Here is a 26,275-nt window from a genome sequence, read left to right on the forward strand (position 1 = left end):
CAGCACGACAACGTGGTGGTGGTGGTGGTGAGCTAATCCAGCAAGGCTTCGCCCAAGCACCACCGAACTAGACTAGAGGAGAAACAGATCTAGAGAGAAGTAGAGGGAGCACGTGGCAATTAGGGTTTAGCCCTCACACTATAAAACCTCTAGTATATATATGAGGGGGGGAGGGGAGGAGGCAGCCTCAAACCCTCAAGGTTTGGCCAAAATTGGAGGTGGAGGAGTCCTAATCCAATCCTACTAGGAGTAGGATCCCTCCTCTCCACTTGGAAACGCTTCTCCACCTTTGGGTTTCTTTCCTTCCCACTTCCAATCCGCCTTGGGCTTTAGTGTAGGCTTCGGCCAGCCCACTAAGGCTGGTCCACGTCCTCCCATAGTCCATGAGACCATTTGGGGTGGTGGGCCCACCTGGTGGACCCCCGGAAACCCCATTCGTCACTCTCGGTACACTCCCCGCAAATGCCCGAAACTTTTCCCGGAGTTCGAAACCCACTTTCCTATATATCAAGCTTTACCCCCGGACCATTCCGGAGCTCCTACGTGATGTCCGGGATCTCATCCGGGACTCCGAACAACTTTCGGTTACCAAACACACATAACTCAATAATACCAAAATGTCACTGAACCTTAAGTGTGCACACCCTGCGGGTTCTGAGAACTATGCAGACATGACCTGAGACACTCCCTGGTCAATAACCAACATCGGGACCCTGGATGTCCATATTGGCTCCTACATATTCTACGATGATCTCTATCGGTTGAACCTCCGTGTCAAGGATTCAGTTAATCCTGTATGTTGTTCCCTTTGTCCTTCGGTATGTTACTTGCCTGAGATTCGATCGTCGGTATTTCCATACCTAGTTCGATCTCGTTACCAGCAAGTCTCGTTACTCGTTCCGTAATACAAGATCCCGTAACTAACTCCTTAGTCGCATTGCTTGCAAGGCTTGTTGTGATGTTGTATTACCAAGTGGGCCCGGAGATACCTCTTCGTCACACGGAGTGACAAATCCCAGTCTTGATCCATGCCAACCCAACAAACACCTTTGGAGATACCTGTAGAGCACTTTTATAGTCACCCCAGTAACATTGCGACGTTTGATACGAACAAGGTATTCCTCCGGTGGTCCAGGAGTTGCATGATCTCATGGTCGTAGGAAACACATACATTGACATGCAGAAAATAGTAGCAATAAATTGACACTGATCATATGCTACGTTTATAGTTTGGGTCTTGTCCATCACATCATTCTCCTAATGATGTGATCCCGTTATCAAGTGACAACACTTGCCTATGCCCAGAAAATCTTGATCATCTTTGATCATCGAGCTAGTCAACTAGAGGCTCACTAGGGATAGTGTGTTGTCTATGTATCCACACATGTATTTGAGTTTCTAATCAGTACAATTCTAGCGTGGATAATAAACGATTATCATGAACAAGGAAATAAAATAATAACCAATTTATTATTGCTCTCTAGGGCATATTTCCAACACATACATTATGGTATACTATGTTGTCTATATCCAAAATATATTGGAGAAATTCATTATGGACAAGTCTTATCCATCCATAGCTCTCATGGTGGTTCATTCTCTAGATGTAGAGAAAGATCTATTTACACCGAGAGATGCTAGAAATGAGGTATTGGGACTCAATGTTCCACAATGCCATTGGCTCCACCAAACACAATTGGTTGGGACTCCAGAATGTCAATCGACATCTACAAAGGCATCAAACATCTTGTCCTAGTTTTTCAAGTTTCAAAGATATCTGAACACCAATACCATTGGATACATTGATGAGATCCCCGCTATGTCAGATCATAGACAAGCTTAGTGTTCCTATTAGGTGTGGTAGCCCTCATGAAGAGTCTTTGAAACAGATCTCATGGCTACATTCACCAACCATTATCTCAACGATAATGTTTTCTTGTGTTGTACGGATGCAAACAGGTTATCTTGCAAACCAAATCATGTATTATTTTCTTACTAAGTCTCTACCAACTTGTACATTTCAGAAATATGTTCATGGAATTGGTATGTGATGACTTTGAAATTTGCAAGAATCATGGGGGTATCTTCCTGAATTATCCTTGTTCAATGCATCATATTATACTCTTTTTCCCTTCATGAGTTTACTATAGAGGTTCTCATAAAGGTTTTTAATGAGGTAATATCAACATGAGATCATATGTCATACTTTCAGTCTTTCTTACCGGGATTTTTAGGAAAGTATATATGACATTTTTGTTGTCCTTTTAATTCTATAGGTTTTCTTCATATATTGAGCTAAAACACACAATAACCATTATATGTTGCGGCATTTTCTCCTTATTTTTTTCACTGGGTTTGAAGGAGTTTTGGCAACATATCAAACACTATACTCCTCATATTTTTTCCACAGGGTTTTTGGACGAGCCTCTAATCAAGATGATGATTCTCGATGAACAAGTGTAGATTAGGGGGAGTGTTAGAGTTTAATTAACATGTGTTAATTATGAGGTAATCTCCCCTTATAACTTTCACCTCTCCCTAAGAGATGCCTCTTCGTCGCATCTCTTCTCCTTGTATATATACCTAAATCATCTAATGAAAGATGGGGTGATTCACTTTAACAAAAACAGAGAGAGAGAAAAAAAATGAAATCCTACTTAGGCCGGCCCAGAGTCGAGCCGGCGAGAGTAGTGGCCACGGCCGCCTTCCCTTGCATCTCTGGGAGTAGTGGCCGTTGCTCCTGTCCAAAAGGAGACGACGATGATAGCGCCCCATGGTGTCCCTGCGGCGGAGCACGGGGAGCACGACCATGGCCACACGAGGGCGCAGGTGGCGAGGCCATGGCGCGAGCAACGTTCGGGCGGAGCGGGCGGGCTGGCGAGGCCATGACACGAGGCGCGGCACGGGTGAGCGCGACCAAGCGCAACAACGGCTTGACGGATGGGCGCAAAGTGGGCGCACGGCCGGGCGCGGGAGATCTCCTCGTCAACGCGTGCTCTAAAGGGCTGTCCAACAGTCATGGCCTTCGGCACCACCGATTCCATTGTTCTGGAAGGGCTCGTCGGCCTAGGCAGGGGAGGAGCGTCGCGTCGTCGATCTTCTCTCCCCGCCGCTATGCCGAAACCGCCGTCTCGCCGTTTTTTGTCTCTCTCATGGTAAAGACTACATGTTGATAATGTATTTGAGATAAAATCACGAAACAATGAAAGATATCGCAAAAATGATTCGGGTCTCATCTTTATTACTTATGTTACAATACATATATGACACGGGGAGACGCCATCGGACGTCAGTTTGGAGAGATGTCAAATAGGGAGAGAACCAGGTTGCGGATGCAACTGTGTAATTGTGTGGATGAGGAGAGATTCCCTTAAGTAGCACGTGATGATTAATCACAACAACCACATCACATTATTCAAATATGAGTTCTTGCCATGGGAAAAAATAATTTGCAAACAGTATATCTTCTTCCAAGATGGCATGTTCTTTTATATGAGCAATATATATTCCGAGTATTGTCTTTTTTGCAGAACATCATGTTACAACAAAGTTGTGCAATGACTGCATGTCAACTCACTGTTTGCATAAGTATATTTAGAGATTTCAATACTACATACGAAACAAATATTTTTTTAACACGGTAAAAACGTAATTGTTTATATATACAGAAGATTTATAAAGTCAAATCGTCGATGAAAACATCATCTCCCAAAAAAACAAAATAATTGAACCTACACTCTAAAATAAATCTATACACCAGTATGTAATTCATATTAAAAACCTCTAAGAAGACTTGTATTTAGAAAAAAAGGTTGTAAGGAATTCACATTACAAAGTGAAATAAGAACATTACGCTAGACTTTATGGATTCGGTTTTCTTCAAATGACATCTCTTTCACCGACGGCAGTATCAATATCTGCCAAATTGACAGCCAATTGTTTAGACATACACAATTGGTATCAATCCGATGTAGGCGCATAGTTGCTATGAGATGAGGAAGAAAGAGGCATCAGAGATTCTGTTCGGCGTGTGCATGTCGACTCATTTTTTTTTAGGAAGCGTCCTTCATGCATCATTTTTTTATGGAGTGTATTCCATCCTGGCTTCGCTGGCTACACATATGCAACAACTGATTGAAATGAAATAAACTTATTCGTTAAGCTTACAAGTCCTTGGCACAATACTTCTACCAATCAATGACAGTGATAAGAGGAAAAACATATGCATCTCCGAATGATAAATGGCTTCCTCCAGGGGTAATTAACTCATGTTCAACAATTACATCATTAAGTATCCTTCAAAACATAAAGACACTCGGAGAGTACTGAGCAAACATTACTGGAATTAAAATTAAGCCTTCTATCAAGCGTTCCATTACTTCAACCCTGATTAGCATCACTTCAGGGTACCAGGACCAGGTGAATTAACGGTACTGCAACAAAACATAATCCAATAATTAGATCGCTAGTTCTGCACATCATATTTTGATACTGCATAATACAATAATTAGAAAATTACTGTATGTCTAACTACAAATTTTGATATACTAAATATTTTATTCTATAAGGCTAGATGTGGAAGACTCAACACTGCATATCAACGGTATCAAAGCTTGGCTATTATATCATTTGATGAATAATAATAACCCCACTTAAAAGTACACATTTCAGAAGTGACCAGGCCACAATACAACAGCATACCACTAATGAATTGTCGACTACAAAATTCAGCTTCAATGTAATAAAACAGCAGCAAAACTAATCACAAGAGAATAGAGAAATCTGCAAGAGCTAACCATGGAACTATGGAGTAAATCAATTTGTTAATCAAACATGCAAACTCAAATGGCAGCATTCTCATCTGGAAATGGTCTATGAAAAGGTATCGATCATCAAACTCTAGAAAGCAAATAAGGGATCACATATTTTAAAGGGACAACCATCTATCTAAAACTAATGCAACACCAAAACAATTATAAATCATAACTGACATTTGAAGCTGTTGACTAAAGGACTACATATACATAGGAAGAGAACCATGGCTGGCAAAATAATTACTCCATAGACCCATATTTGCTGTCTCTGAGTAAGACAATTAATATGGATAGGTATCAATCACCAAACTTTAGAAAGCAAATAAGGCATCACATATTTTAAAGGGAGAACCATCTATCTAAAACTAACGCAACACCAAAACAATTATAAATCATAACTGACATTTGAAGCTGTTGACTAAAGGACTACATATACATAGGAAGAGAACCATGGCTGGCAAAATAATTACTCTATAGACCCATATTTGTTGTCTCTGAGTAAGTATCGACAATTAATATGGATAGTAGAGAGTAGACAATTTCAGAATTCCTGATACATGATAACGGTTCTTGTTGTATACCTTGATGAAGCCAATGTCCTTGGCATTGCTGCGGAAACACTGCCTGCAGCACATCAGCCCATACTTCCTGATCAGTCCATGCGAGTTTCCACAGACCCGGCTGCCAGAAATAACAAATGTTGGGATAAGTACAATTACTCGTATGCATACTTGTTGAAGACAATAACATCAGGGATCGAATGGTACTCCAGAGAAGTGCTTGTGAAGTCAAACAAGCTAAGCTACGAGGAAATTCTTGCAGGATTTTTCTAGTTCTAGTGAAGCTAGTTGCACATCACAAGAAGCTTTGAATGGTTTCAGCAAGATATACGATAAGGAAACGCAAAAGCCCATACCCGACCACGGCTTTCAAAGTTGAGAAAAAAAAGATTTTAATCGCCCATTCCTCATGGGACTAAATCGCCGAGAATAAACAACAAAATACAACGTAGCAAGATGGATGCATATCATAGAAAGATTGACTCGAGTAAGTAGCAGCAGTCATCAAATGTGAAAAATCGCTGACCGATTAATCAGCACCTGACCAAACCTAGCACGGTTAAACATGAGACATATAAGCAAACGGGATTTTAATCGCCATATGAAGCACACCAAGAACGAATGATATGTCGCCAACTACAAGAAGAGCGAAGACAACCAATACAAAATCCAACACACAGATCCGGCCGAACAGTTGGTCTATATCTATCCGCTGGGCATTTTAAGGAGATGGAGGGGATCCAGGGGCCGGCAGAAGTATTACCAGACGCGGGAGCCGGGCCCATAGTTCTTGGGGTGGGAGTTCCAGACGTTGGAGTGCCCCATGGTCGCCGCCTGCGCCTTCGCCTTCGCCTGCCGCCGGCGGTTGGTAGGAGCGAGTGGGATGAGGAAGAGGTAGGTGGCGGCGGCGCGAGCGGGAGAGGCTTATATAGGGAGACGCCGCGGTAAACCCTAAAGGGCACGGGTTGGATTGGGCCCAGGGCAACACTTAGCCCCATATACGGGCCTAGAGGGCCACTTTTTGTGCCCAGCCCATCATGAGCATTTTGGCCTCAGATTTAATATATGCTGTATCTGCACGACTCGCTGTGGAAATCATCATCGGGAAAAAAGGATTTCATCGTCTCCTGCTCCTCCACTTCGCGTCCCTCGCCGACGATGTCTTCCGCCGCCGGAGCCGGAGAGCCCTCGTCTTCATCACGACCTGTCCGTGTGAACGACGCAGCCCCTACCTACCGTCTCTGTGTTGCTTCTTACTCCCCTGACGGCTGACGCGTCCTCCAATGTTTCGTCGTCGCAGGGGAAGGAGAGAGAGGAAGGTGCCGACGATAGCAACCGCAAGGTGGAGGATGAGGGAGATTTGGGCCTGGAACTCTATGGCGCCGAGGCGGGGTGGGTGGAGGCGCGGACCAGCTGCCCGCACCTCCTTGCCATGCCCGCCGCCAGCGCCGACGATCTCGCGCGCGTCCCCGCGCCTGATTCTCAGTGCTCTAGGTTTGTCCCATCCTCCTCCTCGAGTTTGCTTTCTCACGATCCTGGGCCTTACATGCGGATTGTTAGGGTTCTTTGCTGCGGTTTGATGCGCTCCGCGGACTAGATTTTTCTCTCCCTATTACTATTGGCCTCTTGGGTTCTAGTTCGGGGTGGCGCACTATTTGGCTCAATCCCTAGTTCCCAGACTTCAGTTATGGTGAAATATGACTAGATAACTTTAATTTACTAGGAAAAGAGATTGATACTTGATGACAATGCGATTGAGTTGTGACTCGAAAGTGTTATGGCAAGACATATGTACATGCATGGTTGAGATCACTGCTTTCATTAACGAAAGTGCCGAGTGGGATCAGATGTGAGTTGCCACCAAGGTTTGGTGACGAGAATATCATGCTCTATCCCATAGTATTCCAATGCTCTGCTCAAGTGCTGGGTGTGTAGTATGTCTGCAGGAAATAGTTGACAACTAGATGATTTTGAAATGAGCAGTTCTACTGCTGATTAGTTAGATTGGAATTCAAAGATCATTTTGTATTCGGTTAAATGCGGAGCATGGACCTCACATGAGGTCACTGGTTTAGCTAAAGAAATCAAGTCATGCCCATAGAGGACATGCTTGGATTTATGTAATTCTAAGCATTTATGCCAGATATGGAAGTGGTTCATTTCTTACCAAGTTCAGGATGTGACAAAAGTACCTTAATATTTATGAATGAGGGTTATTTGGATTACTAACTAGAAGTTTCACTTCATTATTTCTCCTTCACATTATTCTCACTGTATCAACATATGTCTCATGTTGTTGCATCAATTCTGGTATGCAATTCCTCTGTTTATTCACAATATTTTTAGTACTCAAATCACTTCCAAGTGACATAATGGAAATATGACTTTGGGATGTGATCTTTTCGTAGAAAGAGATGTTGGGTTTGCAAAATAGGATATCCTTTTATTAGGAAAATGTCATGGGGAGTGAGCTTGATTATCCCCTTCCTATGGTAGGTCCAACATATGGTTTTCTTGGTTGAATGATAGCTTAATGGCAAAGTTAGATTATTGGGATCTGTGGGTTTTGAAGATGCTATTGGGTACCTTCGACCAATGTTTGGCTGAAGGTTATCCTTAGTTGAAAGTTAGTAACAGGCTAACATCTAGTGACCTGGTGAACATCATGGCTTACTCCTCACTCTGTTCTACAACTGAATGATTTATTTATGCATGGGTGACATATGAAAAAGCACCTCCCTGTTGATACTTGTTATATGACTTCTATAACCAAAGCATGGTTTTCCGTGTCATTTCACCTGAAAATGCTGTTTACGATTTCATGATGCACCATAAAAATTAATAGATTGTCACACATTGTCTATCCATATCTTCCTTGCATGCTTGTTGCTCCGCTTCACGTGGTCCAATGAGCAGTCGCCTCCTACGCTCGTGCGCCTTGACAGGGTGCTCTGCACCGCGGACTGGGAGGATGGCCATGGCGAGTGCCACCTCCGCTGCCTGGCATCCGTCGTCTCCGACCACTGTCCCCTGCTCCTGGATTGCTCGCCCATGCCCACGGCTCATCGGCGCTTCCACTTTGAGGAATTCTGGATGCGCTTAGACGGGTTTCATGACACGGTGGCTGCAGCCTGGAGCTCGGTGTCGGACACTGACCCCTTCAGGCGGCTTGTCGGGCGCTTGCAGGCCACGGGCCGCGCCCTCACGAGCTGGAGCGCCAAATCCACGGGCAACATCAGGGACAAGCTCGCCGTCTCCCGCGAACTCATCCTGCGCTTTGATTAGGCCATGGAGACGCGCACACTCACGCCCCCGGAAGACTGGCTGCGTAAGCAGCTCAAGATGTCCTACCTGGGCTTGGCCTCGCTTGAGCGCATGATCGCCCGGCAGCGTGCCCGCCTCGCCTCGCTCAAGGACGGCGACGCGAACACGAGCTTCTTCCATCGGCAATGCACCTACCGTCGTCAGAAGAACCGTGTGCACAGCCTGCTTGTGGATGGGCAGACCTTAGTAGAGCACGACGAGATGGCCCAGGCAGCATATGATCACTTTGGCGGGCTGCTCGGCACCGCGACCGACCGAGCACACACGCTATACCTCGAGCACCTCATTGAGCCTGCTGACCTAACGAGCCTCGAGGCGCCTTTCAGCCCAGAGGAGATTTGGGAGGCTGTGAGGCGCATGCCCGCACACAAGGCGCCAGGACCGGATGGCTTCACCGCCGAGTTCCTGCGCGCTTGCTGGACCATCATCAAGCACGACATTCTTGAGGTTTTCGAGCTGCTATACGCTCTGCGAGGGCGTGGATTCCACAGGCTCAATCAAGCGCTGCTCACCTTACTGCCGAAGCGCGCCGACGCCCACAGGCTGAATGACTATCGGCCGATCTGCTTGATACATATCGTGGCGAAGCTCTTCGCGAAGGTGCTATCCTTGCGCTTAGCCCCGAAGCTTGATTCCTTGGTGAGCCGATATCAGAATGCATTCATTGCCGGGCGCACCCTCCACGACAACTTCATCCTAGTTCGGCAATCTCTAAGGCTGCTGCACCAATTGGGAGCTCCGAGAATCATGCTCAAGCTCGACCTCACTCGGGCTTTCGACTCCATATCTTGGCCCTTCCTCTTCGAGATCCTGCGCCAATATGGGTTCGGAGCAAGGTTCCGGAAGTGGCTGGCCATTCTGCTCTCCTCGGCCAGCACCCGGGTCCTTCTCAACGGAGTGCCTGGGCCCCCGATATGGCACCGCCACGGGCTGCGCCAAGGTGACTCGACGTCTCCGCAGCTATTCGTCCTGGCCGTCGACACCCTCAGTCGCCTCATGCAACGAGCGCTCCAGACCGGCATCCTCCGGAGCCTCCACCCCCGTCGAGAGGTGCCGGCCATCTCGCTATACGCCGATGATGTGATGCTGTTCTGTCACGCCACGGCCAGCGAGGTCAGGGCCGTGAAGGGCATCCTAGGAGTCTTTGGTGCCACCTCTGGCCTACACGTGAACTACGGGAAGAGCTCCGCCACGGCACTGCATGGGGACGAGACGACTGCCACAGTGCTGGAGACCCTGGGTTGCCAGACGGCGGACCTGCCCATCTCATACCTGGGCATCCCCCTCTCCACACGCCGCCTCTCCGCGGCCCAGATGCAACCACTCGTCGACAAGGTGGCAGGCCGCCTCCCGACGTGGAAGGCGTGGCTCATGAACAAAGTTGGGCGACTGGCGCTCGTCAAATCGGTGCTAAGCGCCATTCCCACGCACCAAATGCTCGCCCTCGCCCCCCCGAAAAAAACCCTGAAGCAGCTCGAGAAGATTCAGCGCGGGTTCCTCTGGGCAGGACGCCAGGCAGCCCACGGAGGACACTGCCACGTGAACTGGCCCCGGGTATGCCGTTCGATCGAGTTTGGTGGCCTGGGAGTCCGAGACCTCGAGCGCACGGGGCTCGCCCTTCGGCTTAGATGGTTATGGCTCTCGCGGACGGACACTGGTCGCGCTTGGCATGGCCTGGACATGCAGTTCACCCCCGAGGAGCACGGCCTTTTCCACGCCTCCACCACTATGCATCTCGGGGATGGCACCACAGCGCTCTTCTGGGAGGACCGATGGCTTCTCGGCCTCTCCATCCGCGAGCACGCGCCCGCGCTGTACATGTGCATCCCCAAGAGTCGCAGGAATTCCCGGACGGTGGCGGATGGCGTTCACGGCAATGCTTGGGCGCGGGACATCCACGACACCCTTGGCCTCCAGGAGATTGGGCAGTACCTCCAACTCTGGATGCTGGTGTCTTGCGCCACCCTCTCCCATGAGCCAGACAAGCTGATCTGGAAATGGACGGCCAATGGCAGCTACACAGCTAGGTCCTGCTACCAGGCCACCTTCCACGGATCTATCACTTGTCGCTCTTGGAAGCTGATATGGAAGAGCTGGGCCCTGCCGAAGGTCAGATTCTTCCACTGGCTCGCCAGCCAGGACCGTTGTTGGATTGCGGAGCGCCTCGCCCGCCATGGCCTCACTCACCACCCTCGGTGCCTCTTATGTGATCAAGAGCCGGAATCCATGCAACACCATCATGTCCTGGCTGCGTCATGTCCTGGCACGGCATCATGTCCTGGCTGCGTCTCCCGTCTCCGGTGCCTGACCAGGACGCCACGCTCCACGACTGGTGGCTGCGGGCTCGCGATGCTACCCCCCTGCTCCGCAAAGCATTGGCCTCCGTAGCGCTCTTGGTCCCTTGGATGATCTGGAAGCATAGAAATGCGTGTGTATTCGACCATGTACCCCATCCTTAGTCGAGCTAGACGCTCCAGGAATTGGGCTAAGGCAGGAGCCAAAGGGCTTAGAGTCACCCTGCCATCCTCCTGGGACGTCCATTGATTCACTTGTAACACCGATGTACTGGCCTCTTAGGAGGATCCCCCCCCCCCTCTTTTCAATGCAATGAAACGCAAAGGCTTTTTGCGTTTTCTCGAAAATATCTTTTGGATGATATTAATTGCCCATAAACACCAAAAGCAGTATTAAGATTTTCCAATAAGTTAGCCTGTGGCACAAGATAATAACATACCCCTATTCTTTTGTTGAATTTGATGTACTTCATACGTCCATGTCTTGAATTTTCTTATGAGCATTTTTCCATGCAGATGTCATCACCCTTCTGAAAACTGGTTATGCTTGATCTGCAAAGATGTGCTGTGCAGTCGTTTTATCAACAAACACATGCTGTACCATTATCAAGAATCGGACCATTGTATTGCCCTGAGCTTCAGGTAAATTTTTGAACTTCCTTTTGCTTAACTTTGTCTTGGACTGCAGACAGTTTTCATTGGCAGCATTTATGATCAGGTCTCTCCAGTTCCAATAGTTAGTATGCCGTGTTTTTTTTAGTGCAAAGAACGTCGTGTTTTAAACTCCAGCTCCAGCTCCAGTTCCAGGGTAGTATAGAAAGCTTGTTCAAAATTATGGCAGTATTGCCAAGCCCCTCACCAATCTTCTGAAGAAAAAGTCTTTTCAATGGAATGCTGAAGCTCAAGTTGCTTTTGATCTTCTTAAAAAAGCTATGACATCAACTCTTGTCTTAGTTCTACCAGATTCCAACAAATCTTTCTGTAGAGACAGATGCCTGTGACTCTGGCATTGGAGCTGTGCTCACTCAGGATGTCTTACTACAGTAAAACTCTGGGGCCAACTAATCAAAAGTTGATCTATGAAAAAGAGTTTATGGCGATCATTATGGCCATTGAGAGATGGAGACCATATGTATGCAGAGGCCTTTTTGTGACCAAAACAGACCACAAGAGTTTGTGCCACTTGGAAACTCAAGCTCTTACTTCAGATCTCCAGTGCAAAGCAATGACTAAGTTGGTTGGCCTTCAGTTCCAGTTCCAATACAAGAAAGGGGAGGATAACAAAGCAGCTGATGCCCTGTCCAGAGTAAGCATGTGTTTGCCTTGCCTGCAGTTTCTTCGAGCCAACCTGTCTGGATTCAGGAAATTCTGAACTCCTATGAGATTGACTGCAAAGCTCAGCACCTATTACAAAAACTGGTGGACAACCCTGATGAGGAACCTGAATTTGCTCTGGAAAATTGTTTGCTTAAACACCAGGGCAGGATTTGGGTAGGAGCTACTGCTGGATTACAAACAAAAATCATCGAAGCACTGCACTCTTCCCCTGTGGGAGGTCATTCAGGCACTCAAGCTACTTATGAAAGAGTGAAGAAACTATTTCATTGGTATGGTCTCAAGGAAGCCGTAGCCATATTTGTTTAACAATGTCAAATCTGCCAACAAGCCAAACATGAACAGTGCAGATACCCTGGGCTACTTTGCCCACTGCCAATTCCTATGGGCGTGTTTGGTAGCCTGCACGGAGAGTGTATGAGCTCAAAAGTTCCCTCCCTGACCAACTTTTCGCTGTTTGGTAGGGTGTATGGGCTGAGGAGAGCATGCATCAACTGATGCAAAAAAGGGCAGCACCCCCGCGGAGGCGAGCTGAGCAGAGCTATGCTGAGCCCATGCACCCTCGCCCCGCCGCAGTGGCTACCAAACACAGTCTGAACTCAACATGTTTCAACAGATACATCACTACCAAACAACCACACATGCATGCATACAACATGTCTCAACTTGGCATGTCTCAAAGTGGAACAGCTATGCTGGAATGGGAACAGCTACCAAACACACCCTAAAGGACCTTGGGAAGATATCTCAATGGATTTCATCGAAGGGCTGCCCAAATCTGCTGGCTATTCAGTGATATTAGTTGTGGTGGACAGATACACTAAATAGTCACTTCATAGCTCTCAAACACCCTTTAACCGCTGCTCACATAGCTCAGACTTTCCTGCTCAACATTGTGAAATTACATGGCATGCCATACACCATCACCTCGGACAGGGACAAAATCTTCACCAGCCACTTCTGGAAAGAACTGTTCAAGCTGTGGGGTATCAAGCTACAGCTATCTACTGCCTATCACCCACAAACATATGGGCAAACAGAGAGGGTCAATCAGTGTCTAGAAATGTACCTCCGTTGTGCAGTGTCTGAAAATCCTAAACAATGGTCACGCTGGCTCCCACTGGCAGAATTCTGGTACAGCACCACCTACCATTCCTCCCTTGGGTGCGCTCCTTTTAAGGCAGTATATGGCCATGAACCTAACCTGGGGCCACTGCCTCACCCTTTACAAGCAACACATACGGATTTGCAGACCTGGCTACAAGAAAGACAGCAGTACTCTGAATTTCTTCATCAGCATCTGAACAGAGCTCAAACCAAGATGAAGGCGGATGCTGATACGAAATGCTCCTTCAGAGAATTTTCTGTGGGGGACAAGGTGTTCCTTAAGCTGCAACCATATGCTCAGACATTAGTGGTTAACATTCCTTATCTCAAACTAGCCATGAAATTCTTTGGGCCTTTCGAAGCTCTGGAGAAGATAGACCTTCTGCTTACAAGCTCTTGCTTTCAGCGGGCAGTCTGGTGCACCCCGTGTTCCACATATCTCAACTAAAACCTCACGTACCTGATCATACACCAGTGTTCAACAATATTCCAGAACCGCCGTTGCTTGATCGCGCCGAGCTCGTGGCGGAAGAAATCCTAGACCGGCACCTGGTGAAGAAAAGTAACACTTCTTTGGCCCAAGTTCTGATTCGATGGACTGACTTGCCAGCTTCTTCAGCTACGTGGGAAGACTACGACACCGTGAGGCAACATTTTCCCGTGGCACCAGCTTGGGGACAAGCTGTTTCTTCAGGCGGGGGTACTGTCAGCGCAAGTGAGCTGCCAGGAGACTGACTGAAGCGTGCCAGACTATCTTCAGTAGCGGCAAGCCCCTGATAGGATACAGTATGTGTGTGCGGGCTGAGTGTGTGAGTTGTATGTGGCCAGATATTATGGCCCAGGCCCACGTACGAGCGAGGATACAAACACTGAGTCTAGTCTGTAACAGGGATCGATCAAGTAATGAAACAATTGCTTCTCCTACCTTCTTCTTCCACAAGTTGCTTTTCTCCTCTCCGATCCCCAATTCCCCTCTGCTACCCCAGGGTTCGGGTATTACACCTAATCCCATGGAGTATTTTTGGCGATTCAGTTCTCACACATTGCATGTTATAGCTCGATCAAGAGGGTATGAGCATGGCGCGGTGGATTGAGTGTGGTAGAAAATTGGCTCTGAGTACCAGTTGTGACAACCTGATCTGGAGGGGATCGAGATCACGCAGGGAAGGGTAGGTGAGAGGAGGAGAGCAGGTGAGGATTAGAGGAGCAGGAGGCAAGGAAGAGAGTTAACTCATTTCTCATTTGATACCGTTCACGGTGTCGCACGTACGCCTACGAAGCCACTTGGTCCCGGGTTTCAAGGCCCAAGGCCTGATCGCTGATTGCTGCAGGAGTCCAGCAAGTGCACCTCAGTCTGCTGCAGGTTTAGGTTCAGTAACCTGAACTGCAGGCGTGACATCACTTTACTGGGCAACCGCTTGACCCTGCCACTGCTCCCCCTGCTTCACTGGTGCTGACACCGCTGCTCAAGCGCAATCGCCATCATAATTGCATCACCATCAAGGTCGTCCTTGTGGACATGCAGTGATGGGCTGCGCGAGAGGAGATGCAACGGTGACAGCATCACAGAAGAGGCACAAAGCAAGAAGCATGGTTCTGGAGGTTGCAAAGGCAGAGAACATCGGATCAGAAGAGACGGGATGAGGTGCTGAAAAGTATATATGCCAGTGGCTTTAAGGGGACTTACGTGCCTTAGGGCAAAGGCATTGGCGTGAGTACTCAGCGAGTATTCCTAGTTGGGCAGCCCAAGTGGCTTCTTATTGCTTCATCCTCTTTCTTTCTTTCTTTTTTGTTGTTTTGTGTAGTTGGGATTTCTTGTGGCTATCTTAGCTATTGCAATATCTGATTCACGAACCTTTTATCGTTGATTCATGTGCCCGGTCAATTTATGACTCGTACATGTATACCCCCAAAGAGACGCTACTTTTGTGAAGTAGCGGCCTGCAAACAGTAAATTCGAATTGCAAACCTGAAAACTATGTATAAGCTATTGATGGCTACCTAGGTTTACATCATGCCATCATGGTACAATGCGAAGTGGTAGATCATATATGCATGATTATAGCCTTTGCCACCAACACACATAATATACTCCTGAACTATTCCTATGTATATGTTCTGTTTGAAGAACTGTGGAAGTTACAGCATTGGCCAGTACTTCACTACACTGGTTTAACAGCTTTACTACTGGTCATATGCCTCGATTATGATATATATGCTTCAAAAAGAAAGTCAATGCCAAATGCAGCTCTCTCTGGTGGTACTTTTAAGCAATCAATCACTCATCTGATTGTTTACTGTTGAGTTAAAGTAACTTGAGTTTAATGGTGGCAAAGTTGAAGCTTGGCTAGTTGATTGAATTTGAAGGAAATTTTCCTACACCATAGTTGGCTACACATACTTGGTGAAGTACCTCCTGCTTTGAATAATATATAAAATAGATAAGCGCGTAGATAGCTAAATATTGTTATAAATCTAAAAATATTGTTTCTGTGTGATCTTATTTTCATTTAGTTACTGAAGATCCTGTCATGTTCTGCCTTTCCCTCTTCTATCCTGCTCTTTTGTTGAAGCAAATACAATTTAGTCCTTCCTATATTGCAGCATCTGTACAGTACTTGATTGCTTTTACTCAGCATTGTGTATCTCTTTTCAGTGACCTGTCAGTTTGGTGTTTTGCCTGTGACTCCTACCTAGACGCTCAATCCATTTTAGAGCTGCGCCCAGTTTATGAAGTTGCACATCTGCTGAAATTTGGAGAAAGGCCCCCTTTTCGATCACTTGAAGTACTGGATCTCTGCAATGGACAAAATGGAGGTTCATCTTCAAGTTCGTAATGCCTTTCTTTTCTTGTCATGATGACCATAGTCCATTGTGTAAGATGGAACGTGCTAAGCATCAGCAGAAATATAAGTCAGCTAATGGTCCTGTTCCTCATTACTCCTGTCTAATTACCTGTTAGGCGTGAAACAAATTGATAAGTGTAAAAGTCTGTTTACCTTTGGACATGATAAAGGCATTAAAATTGCCTTGATGTTGACATCCAGAAAAGTATTGCGAATATATTTTTCTCCAGTGACTGATGTACTTTAAGATAATCCACAAAGATATGAAAGTTTAAGTATGTGCCGGTTGACTTTAGATTGTCAGATAAGAGTTGTGCTCTGCTCACTAGTCTCTAATAGTGCATAATTGCTGGTAGTACAGGTTGACAGGTTGTTGCCTACCCCTAGGAAATAATAGTACTAAGTTTAGGAAATGAAACACCCAGCAATGCCCTCTATGGCATGAGCTCGAGGAACTTAAGATTTCTTGCTCAAATGTGAGCCATTGCACTGTTTATTGACTTGTCGGTTCACATGAGAAAAGATTCACGCTTTTTCTATCACTAGAAGATATCCACATATAGAACTTCTATGACCAACTTGTCATTTTGTGATAAGTAAGCAATGAAATTTGATCCCTTTGCAAAATAAGGAAGTGCTGTGCTTCTGGGAAGCTTAAATCGTGTCATGAAAAGTTGTCCTTTTACAAGACGATTAAGATAAACTCATGTTCTAGGTTATGCTATTTTTTATTCGCTGGTTGATAGTGATGTCACTTTTTGAGCTGTCTAACATTATCAACCCAACCAGACATAAAAGAACATATGTTCTTTTTGGTTGCCATTCGTGTGCTTGGCAAATCTGGTGAACGGCTACTCAAGTTTGTGGTCTCGTTTTCCTTAAAACATAATCATCCAAATTCACATGCTATTGCTTGTTTGATCATAATTGCAATTTATTTATACTAGCAAAAGAGTCCGTGTGTTGCAACGGGAGAAAACAACAATACGACACGTCCCTAACCAAATAAGTTAGCATTTATAAGTCGGACGTGAAGCATATTTTTTGAGTTTTCCGTATGTGACCTAACCTGTATATATATTAGTACAACATTGCATAATGCTTATCCAACTATGGATAGTGTTAGTCACCTTTTAAGTTTTCACGTCCCGAAGACAAGAGCTTTTCCCTCTCGGGGTACTGGATGAAACAGGACGCTAACAAGATGCATGCAGTCATTCCTTCTCTGTCCTCCCTATCTCATCAACAACATAAATAACATCCAAAGTTGTGGAATATCTTAATTCTCTGTCCTCCCTATCTCATCAACAACATAAATAATATCCAAAGTTGTGGAATATCTTAATGGTCAGCAAGTACCGGTGAGCCTCAAATATCTTCTACCTTCAAAAATATTTGTTTCTAATATTCACTCACTTTCAATTACTCTGTTTGATAATGTATTCATAAGATATGGTAGGCATGAATATTAAATTATGACATCACTATAAACAAACAGCAAGTAATTACAATTGGTGCTCATCTACAAAAAGTTGTAATTGGTGCTATCACGCATAGCATTCAACCAAGGTTTTGTGTTCCGTTTTGAAAAATTTACCGCTCTTGAATGAAATGGGCGAATTTTGGAACTTTGAACTTTTTCAGAAAATCTCGAATGAAAAGGACAATTCAAAATTTGGAATTTTGCATGAAAATGAGCAAAATATGAACAGAAAACAACCAAAATTGTACAATTTTTTTGAATGCTGCAGCAATGGAGTAAAGCAGGATCGAACTGAACAACGTCGATCCTTTGATTGATATACACCCACGAATAGCTCTGAATAATTCGCTTTAGCACACTACCCCAAACTTCAATCAGCACGAATACCACAATACTTAGAGCAACTCCAGACCGACGCATTTCATCCATGTGCGTCTGTTTGGGTCATGACGGACAAAAAAGTCGGCCCAACGCGCCGACCTAAATGGACATGCATCCGCTTTCCGTCCATCTGCGGACCCATTTCCGGTCCATTTTTAAGCCTGATTTGCGTTGGTGCGGACACGAGGCGGATCCATTCCCGCCTTCAGCGCCTCCTTGCGCCCGCGTGCTGCCGCCTCGGTGTCGCCTCCTAGTCGGAAGCCGCCGCCGCCGCCATCGGGAATGGATTCGGCAACACCACCCGTGAGTGGTGAACTAGTTAAGTTAAGCGATAGTGGTCCCCGATGGTGATTGCCAGGGGTTTTTATGTAAAAAATGAAACATTTTCTTAATTTAAAATAGGACTAATTGTTGAATTCTCAAAAACAAAGGGTCTTTTTTGCAAAAATACCAACGATGTACGGCCATAAGCGATAGCCGCTTTATTTTTAGGTAAAGATCACAGTCCTCCCAAAATAGTTGTTGGATAGTTTGGATGGACTGAAATACCCTTTATCTCAGTGCACCATGGAACCCATCTTCCCATTCCTGTTACACAGATCGTTGACTCACTTGCCTTATTTTGACGGGTATCATGTATTGATCATGCATGCGACACGATCTGTTGTATGATATCGTGATTGCCTACATGTTGTCTAACATACATTTCGAAGCAGCTTGGTACAAAAATCCATATTGATGCTAGCAAAAATATCTGAACTTGTTTTTGTGCTTGTACCCTCGAACTTGTCCAAGGGTTATTGAGACATCATATCTTAGGAAATTATGCCCGGGAAGAATGAACATATTTGAATTCACCTTGTTTCAGGGGATTAAAGTTTTTGAAAACAACTTCGCACTGTCGGCTCAATTCACTTGTCACAACGGAAACACATGGATTCTCACAAACATTTATGGTCCTTGTCATTCACTTGTCACAATGGAAAACACATGAATCCTCGCAAACATTTATGGTCCTTATCTGGCCGAAAGTAGGATGGAATTCATTGGTTGGTTTCAAAATACCAAGTACCTGATGGCAATATGGCACTGACTCGCTTGTGTTGGGAGATCTTAACTAAAGCACATATTCAACAGAAATAGACCATGAAGTAATTATCAAGTTATGTTGAGTTTCAGTATGGCCATCATTACCTTATGCCTTATTGAAATCCATCTGCAAGGCAGAAACTATGCTTGGAGCAATACGCAAGAGGCACCCTGAAAGGACGTGGATGTCGCCTAGAGGGGGGGTGAATAGACCCTTTAAAATAATTACGGTTTAGGCTTGAACAAATGCGGAATTAAACTAAGGTTTAATTTGTCAAGCACAACACCTAAAACAACTAGGCTCACCTATGTGCACCAACAACTTATGCTAAGCAAGATAAACAACTAAGTGATAGCAAGATATATAACAAGAAACAATATGGCTATCACAAAGTAAAGTGCATAAAGTAAAGGGTTCGGGTGAGAGATAACCGAGGCACGCGGAGACGACGATGTATGATACATCTCCATCGTATCTACTTTTCCAAACTCTTTTGCCCTTGTTTTGGACTCTAACTTGCATGATTGAATGGAACTAACCCGGACTGACGCTGTTTTCAGCAAAATTGCCATGGTGTTGTTTTTGTGCAGAAATGAAAGTTCTCGGAACGTCCTGAAAATTTACGGAGAATTTTTCTGGAAAATATGAAAAATACCTGCGCAAAGATCCACCAGAGGGGGTGGGCCAGTGGGTCACAAGCCCTGTTGTCGCGGCCACCCCCTGGCCGCGGCAACCAAGCTTGTGGGGACCACGTGGCTCTGCCGCCCCCAATCTCAGCTCTATAAATTCACTTCCGCCCAGAAAAAAATCAAAAGAGAAGATTTCGTCGCGTTTGCAATACGGAGGCGTCGCCACATCCTGTTCTTCATCTGGAGGACAGATCTGGAGTCCGTTTTGGGCTCCGGAGAGGGGAAATCGTCGCCATCGTCATCAACAACCTTCTTCCCTCTCCAATTCCATGAAGCTCTTCATCGTTCGTAAGTAATCTATTCGTAGGCTCGCTGGGCGGTGATGAGTAGGATGAGATCTATCATGTAATCGAGTTAGTTTTGACGGGGATTGATCCCTAGTATCCACTATGTTCTGAGATTGATGTTGCTACTACTTTGCCATGCTTAATGCTTGTCACTAGGGCCCGAGTGCCATGATTTCAGATCTGAAATTATTATGTTGTCACCAATATATGTGTGTTTTAGATCCGATCTTGCAAGTTGTAGTTACCTACTATGTGTTATGACCCGGCAACCCCGGAGTGACAATAACCGGAACCACTCTCGGTGATGATCATAGTTTGAGGAGTTCATGTGTTCACCAAGTGCTAATGCGTTGTTCCGGTTCTTTATTAAAAGGAGAACCTTAATACCTGTAGTATCCTTTTGGACAATAGATGTCATGCAAGTTCTTTTCCCTAAGCACGTATGACTACACACGGAATGCATGCCTACATCACATTGACGAATGGGAGCTAGCCACATATCTCTCCGTGTTATAACTGTTGCATGATGAATATCATCCAAACGAATCACCGACCCATTTCCTACGAGTTTGTCCCACTGCTGTTGTTACTTGTTTTGTTCTGCTGCTGTTACTACTATTGCTGCTACTGTTACTTGCTCTGCTGTTGTTACTACTGTCGCTTGCTACTGCTGCTACTTGCTACTGTTGCTACTTGCTACCACTGTCACTACTGTTGTGTCCTTGCCACTGCTGTTACTCATTACACCGCTGCTACCTGCTACAATACTTTTCTAGCGCCATTGATACGACAGTTAGGAATAGTCTGCCGTCAACAGATCGTTTCTGACACCGTTGTTATCATCCTACTTTGCTGCTGATACTTTGCTTGCAGATACTAATCTTTCAGGTGTGGTTGAATCTGACACATTCAGCTGCTAATACTCGAGAGTATTCTCTCACCTCCTGCCTGACGAATCAACAAATTTGGGTCGAATACTCTACCCTTGAAAACTGTCGCGAACCCACGCGATGGTGGGCCATTGCAAGACAATTGCTGATTGTTGAGCAACTGGGAGCAGTTATGGCTGTGTTGTCACGAAGGCATCAAGTCAGGGACTCGTCAACAACATTCTTCTAGTGTCGTTGCTGGGGACTGCTAAGCAGCATTTTTCTAGCGTCGTTGCCGGGGAGGTATTGCTATATTCTCTGAGTCACTTGGGATTTATATCTGCTGATCACTACGAAGAATCTGAAGGATCCAAAAACCAAAGTCTGGCCCTCAACTACGAGGGGAGGTAAGGAACTGCCATCTAGCTCTGCACTTGATTCACCTTCAGTTATGAGTAAGTTTGCGACATCACCTTCTCCTAGAAATCTTGATATGTCTCCTGTTCTTGATGATGCTTATGATGCTACTGCTAGAGATGCTATGCTTGATACTATGCCTGATTCTATGCCTGATACTGCTAGAGATACTATGCCTGATATTGCTAGAGATGCTATGCTTGATACTGCTTTGCCTGATGATGCTAGAGATGCTATTTTGCCTGATGATGCTATGCTTGATACTGCTAGAGATACTACTTTGTCTGATGTGCCACTAGGGGTATTCCTTGATGCTCATATTGCTAGAGTTACTGCTAATGCTCGTGATGCTTCTAAAACTGCCGATACTATTGAGATAGAACCTGCTTTTGCTCCTGCTAGATCTAGCTCTCCTAGATATGAATTTCCTGATATACCTGAGGGTTACGTTATGGAGGGAGAGATAGCTGAGGATTTTCTTGTGTGTAAGGATGCCTATGACGCTGAGAAATTACTTCTCAAGTGAAGGAAAAATCTCTGAAAGCTAGGATGAAATACGACCCGAAGTTTGCCACTTCACCTATCTTTATCACCGATAAGGATTATGAATTCTCTGTCGACCCTGAGATAATCTCTCTAGTCAAATCCGATCATTTCCATGGTTATGAGTCTGAGACGGTCGTAGCCCATCTTACCAAACTACACGATATAGCCACCCTTTTCACTAGTGAGGAGAAGATCCGCCACTACTATATCCTTAAGTTGTTTCCTTTCTCTCTAAAGGATGACGCTAAAGCGTGGTTCGCTTCTCTTGCTCGTGGATGTGTGAGTAGTCCCCAGGATATGGTCTATTACTTCCGTGAGAAATATTTCCCTGCCCATAAGAAGCAAGTTGCCTTGCAGGAAATATACAACTTTGCTCAACTCAAAGAAGAGAGTCTCCCACAAGCTTGGGGGAGGCTCGTCCAGCTACAGAATGCTTTGCCTGATCACCCTCTTTAGAAGAACGAGATACTAGATATCTTCTATAACGGAATTACCGATGCCTCTAAGGACCACCTAGATAGTTGTGTCGGTTGTGTTTTTAGGGAACGAACTGTAGAACAAGCTGAGACTCTACTGAATAACATCTTGATCAACGATAATGCTTGGACTATTCCCGAACTACCTCCTAAGCCAAATCCAAAGAAAAGAGGTATTCTATTCCTCAGTCCCGAAGATATGCAAGAAGCCAAGAAATCTATGCAAGAGAAAGGCATTAGATCTGAAGATGTCAAAAATCTACCACCTATCGAAGAGATCCATGGTCTCGATAAACCGATATAGGTAGTGGAAGTAAATTCTCTGCGTAGGTTTGATGAGAGTGATATTCCTTTTGATAAACCTGCTAGCCTATGCTTTGATGAATTTGACAACTTTGTTGCCAAACAACAGAGTTTCAATGATTATGTTAGCAGATATTTGGAACAAAGTGCTCGTATGCTTAGTCATTTAAGTGTTTGTGTAGACAGAAATGTCAATGATCTGAAGCTTCTAAGTAAACATGCCTCTATGATTACTACTCAGATAGAACAAGTACTTAAAGCTCAGAATGACTTTCTCAATGAATTAAATGACAACTCTGTCAAAGTCATTACTAGAGGAGGCAAAATGACTCAGGAATCTTTGTATCCTGAAGGTCATCCTAAGAGAATTGATCAAGATTCTCAAGGGATTAATGCAGATGCATCCAGTCATCCTAAGGAGAAGAAGAAGGATGATAGAAACCTGCATGTTAGTTCACCAAATACTTCACACTTGAAGAACCAAATGATATTTCTGCGCCTGATGCAGAAACACAATCTGGTGATGAACATGAACCTGGTGACAATATGGACCGCGATGTTCATAATGATGCTCAAACTAGCAATGATAAGGATGTGGAGATTGAACCTACGGTTAATCCTGATAACCCACAACCTAAGAGATACGATAAGAATGACTTCACTATAGGAAGCATGGTAAAGAAAGAGAGCCATGGGTTCAGAGACCTATGCCCTTTCCTCCTAAGCCATCCAAGAAAAAGGATGATGAGGATTTTGAGCGCTTCATTGAAATGATAAGACCCGTCTTTCTGCAGATGCGGTTAGTTGATATGCTCAAAATGTCTCCATATGCCAAGTACATGAAAGATATCGTGACTAATAGACGGAAGATACCAGATCTTGAGATCTCCACCATGCTTGCCAATTACACTTTCAAGGGTGGAACTCCTAAGAAACTTGGTGATCCCAGAGTGCCCACTATACCTTGCTCCATTAAAGGAAACTACGTAAGAACTGCCTTATGTGACCTTAGAGCCGGTGTTAGTGTTATGCCTCTTTCTCTTTATCGTAGACTTGAACTAGATAAGTTGACACCCACTGAAATCTCTCTGCAAATGGCCGACAAATCAACTGCTTTCCCTATTGGTATCTGCGAGGACGTGCCTGTTGAGATTGCTAACACCACTATCTTAATAGACTTTGTTATCTTGGATATTCCCGAGGACGATGCCATGGCGGTCATCCTCGGAAGACCCTTTTTGAACACTTCAGGGGCTGTTATAGATTGCAACAAAGGCAATGTCACTTTCCACGTCAACGGTAATGAGCATACCGTGCACTTTCCGAAGAAACGATATCAAGTACATTGCATCAATGCTATCGTAAAAACTTCATCGATTCTTATTGGGAGCTTTGAATGCCCTATTCCTCGTGTCAAGATGAAGTATGAATTGCTTGTTGGGGAGATTCATATCCCCATTGAGGTGACTTAGTGGCTATCCGAAAATTCTCCGTTCTCTCTTGCGATTCGAGAAAGTTTTGTCATAAGGATTTGATCAACCCCAATGACGAATTTCTTTCGATGACCATGAAATGGATGAATCAAAGAGTCACATACCTCTGTTTTAAGCTTTCACTTTCTGTTGCTTAGAAGAAAATGATAGATTTAGTTTAGTTTTCCCTGTTTTCTGTTTTAGCATCCCGGAGAAAAATACCTCGAAAATAAAAGTTCTCCGATGGTCCTGAAAATATAGTATGATTTTTTCTGGAATATTTGAAAAATACTGGGACAGAGAACTGGCCTCGGGGCCACCCCAGTGGGCCACAAGCCCTGTCACCGCGGGCTACCCCCTAGCCGCGGGGAGCAAGCTTGTGGGGCCCACAGGGGCCCCCTCCCCTCATTCCAGCTCCCATCCTCTTCTTCTTCCTCCAGAAAAAATTGTTTCGCGGCTCAAACCCGTGTTCTTGCTCATTTGGCTGTGATTTTCGATCTCCTTGCTCAAACCATCATTCTCCGAACCGTTTTGGGGAAATTTCTCCTTGGTAAGTGACTCCTCCATTGGTCCAATCAGTTTTTTCTCTAGTGCTTTGTCCTTCGCGTATTCTTGCTACCTTGGTGACCCTGTTCTTGAGCTTGAAATATTGATTTTAGCTGGTCCCAAGTAGTTTTAGCGCGTGATACGGTCTCTAGGCACTAGTTGGAGTAGTTGCTACAAGGTGTGGTTGGTCTTTATTCACTTTTCTCTTGAACTTCAAAATTTCAGCAAAGAGAAATTATGTTCAGGAGGAAGTTTCATGGTGGTTCCTCAAGTAAGAAGGGTCCCCGTCTTTCTTTTCGGGAGCCCGATCCTTATCAACTAAGGGACGCACCGGTACAACCATGTGAATGGACTTCCGATGAGTTTATGATCGACGCAGGCTTCAAGGATGAGTTTGACACGCTTGTCCGCAATGCCGGGTTAGAAGAATTCCTCTGAGATAAATGTGAACAGTATGCTATGCTCACTGCCTCTTTCGTGCGTAGATTTAAATTTTCAGTTGGCCATGATTCATCCATACTGTTTGACTTGTATGATAAATCCTATGCCATGGATTTGGAGGATTTCAATAGGATTTGCAAAATACCCGATGGGGGTAATCTTAAAGATCCTGCTAAATCCTCGGTTAGCGATTTTTTCTCTAGTATATCTGTTGGAGAAACTAGAGATATCGCGCAAGCTACCATAGGAAGCATTCATTTCCCTGCCTTGCACTACTTTTCCCTCTTCATATGTAGATGCATTAACGGTAAGGTTGAACATTGTCACTTATGCGCTTCCGACCTTAGTATCCTTAAGAGCGCAGTTACGGGTGACAAAAGCTTCAACATGGGAGCTATTATAGCAAGGAGACTGAACAAGAATGCTATTGAGGGAGATTTCTTTGGCGGCATCTATGCCACTCGCATAGCAAATTTTCTTGGAGTACCCATCCGCGCAGGAGATCCTCCACTCCATACAGCTTTCCTTTACCGCGTCGCTTTGACACGCTACCAGTTTCTTGAGAGGGATGATGAATCCCTCCTATACCGATTGATATTTAACTGGCAGCGTGTTTTCCATATTACCCTTCCTGCTCCTGCTTTCTTTGACTTTTAGGTTAAACGAATATACTACATAACTATAGGAGAGGCAGAGGAGTATGAGAGGGAAGCGACGGCTGCTCGTCTTCGTGAGGCAGCTATTCAGGCAGTGGCTGCAGCGCTCCCGTATAACCCCGATTATAATTTTGGATTTCGCCAGGACCGTCCTTGTGAGTAGGCCAAGCTAGGCCAAAAGCCTAAGCTTGGGGGAGTACGTGTTCTCACTGACCTTACATTCATGCTTATGCTTTTACTTTGTTCGTCGGTGTTCACACTTTGCCACTGTATTATCCATGCTAGTTTTATTTCGTTTTCTTGTTTTCTTGTTTTGTGTCCTTTTGAGAAAACCCAAAA

The 26,275-nt window shown here is 45.1% G+C and overlaps 2 protein-coding genes across 3 annotated transcripts; one reads left to right on the plus strand and one right to left on the minus strand.

Moving 5' to 3' along the window:
- Positions 1-4,229: 4,229 nt before the first annotated feature.
- Positions 4,230-6,283, minus strand: LOC123451756 (40S ribosomal protein S29). Its single transcript, XM_045128288.1, has 3 exons — positions 6,138-6,283; positions 5,396-5,495; positions 4,230-4,433 (listed from the first exon to the last, which is right to left on the minus strand). Exons 1-3 carry the CDS (start codon positions 6,197-6,199, stop codon positions 4,425-4,427), a joined length of 171 nt encoding a protein of 56 aa, XP_044984223.1. The 5' UTR covers positions 6,200-6,283; the 3' UTR covers positions 4,230-4,424.
- A 141-nt stretch (positions 6,284-6,424) lies between these two features.
- Positions 6,425-16,509, plus strand: LOC123451755 (histone deacetylase 6). 2 transcript variants are annotated; one of them, XM_045128286.1, is made up of 4 exons: positions 6,425-6,586; positions 6,675-6,868; positions 11,509-11,634; positions 16,091-16,509. In XM_045128286.1, the coding sequence occupies exons 1-4, from the start codon at positions 6,440-6,442 to the stop codon at positions 16,269-16,271; spliced, it is 648 nt and encodes a 215-aa protein (XP_044984221.1). In that variant the 5' UTR covers positions 6,425-6,439; the 3' UTR covers positions 16,272-16,509. The 2 variants fall into 2 exon arrangements, with proteins under 2 accessions (XP_044984221.1, XP_044984222.1); XM_045128287.1 differs by having other exon boundaries at positions 6,425-6,580.
- The last annotated feature ends 9,766 nt before the right edge of the window (positions 16,510-26,275 follow it).

The sequence above is a fragment of the Hordeum vulgare genome, chromosome 5H, assembly GCF_904849725.1.
Source record: "Hordeum vulgare subsp. vulgare chromosome 5H, MorexV3_pseudomolecules_assembly, whole genome shotgun sequence".
NCBI classification, from domain to species: domain Eukaryota; kingdom Viridiplantae; phylum Streptophyta; class Magnoliopsida; order Poales; family Poaceae; genus Hordeum; species Hordeum vulgare.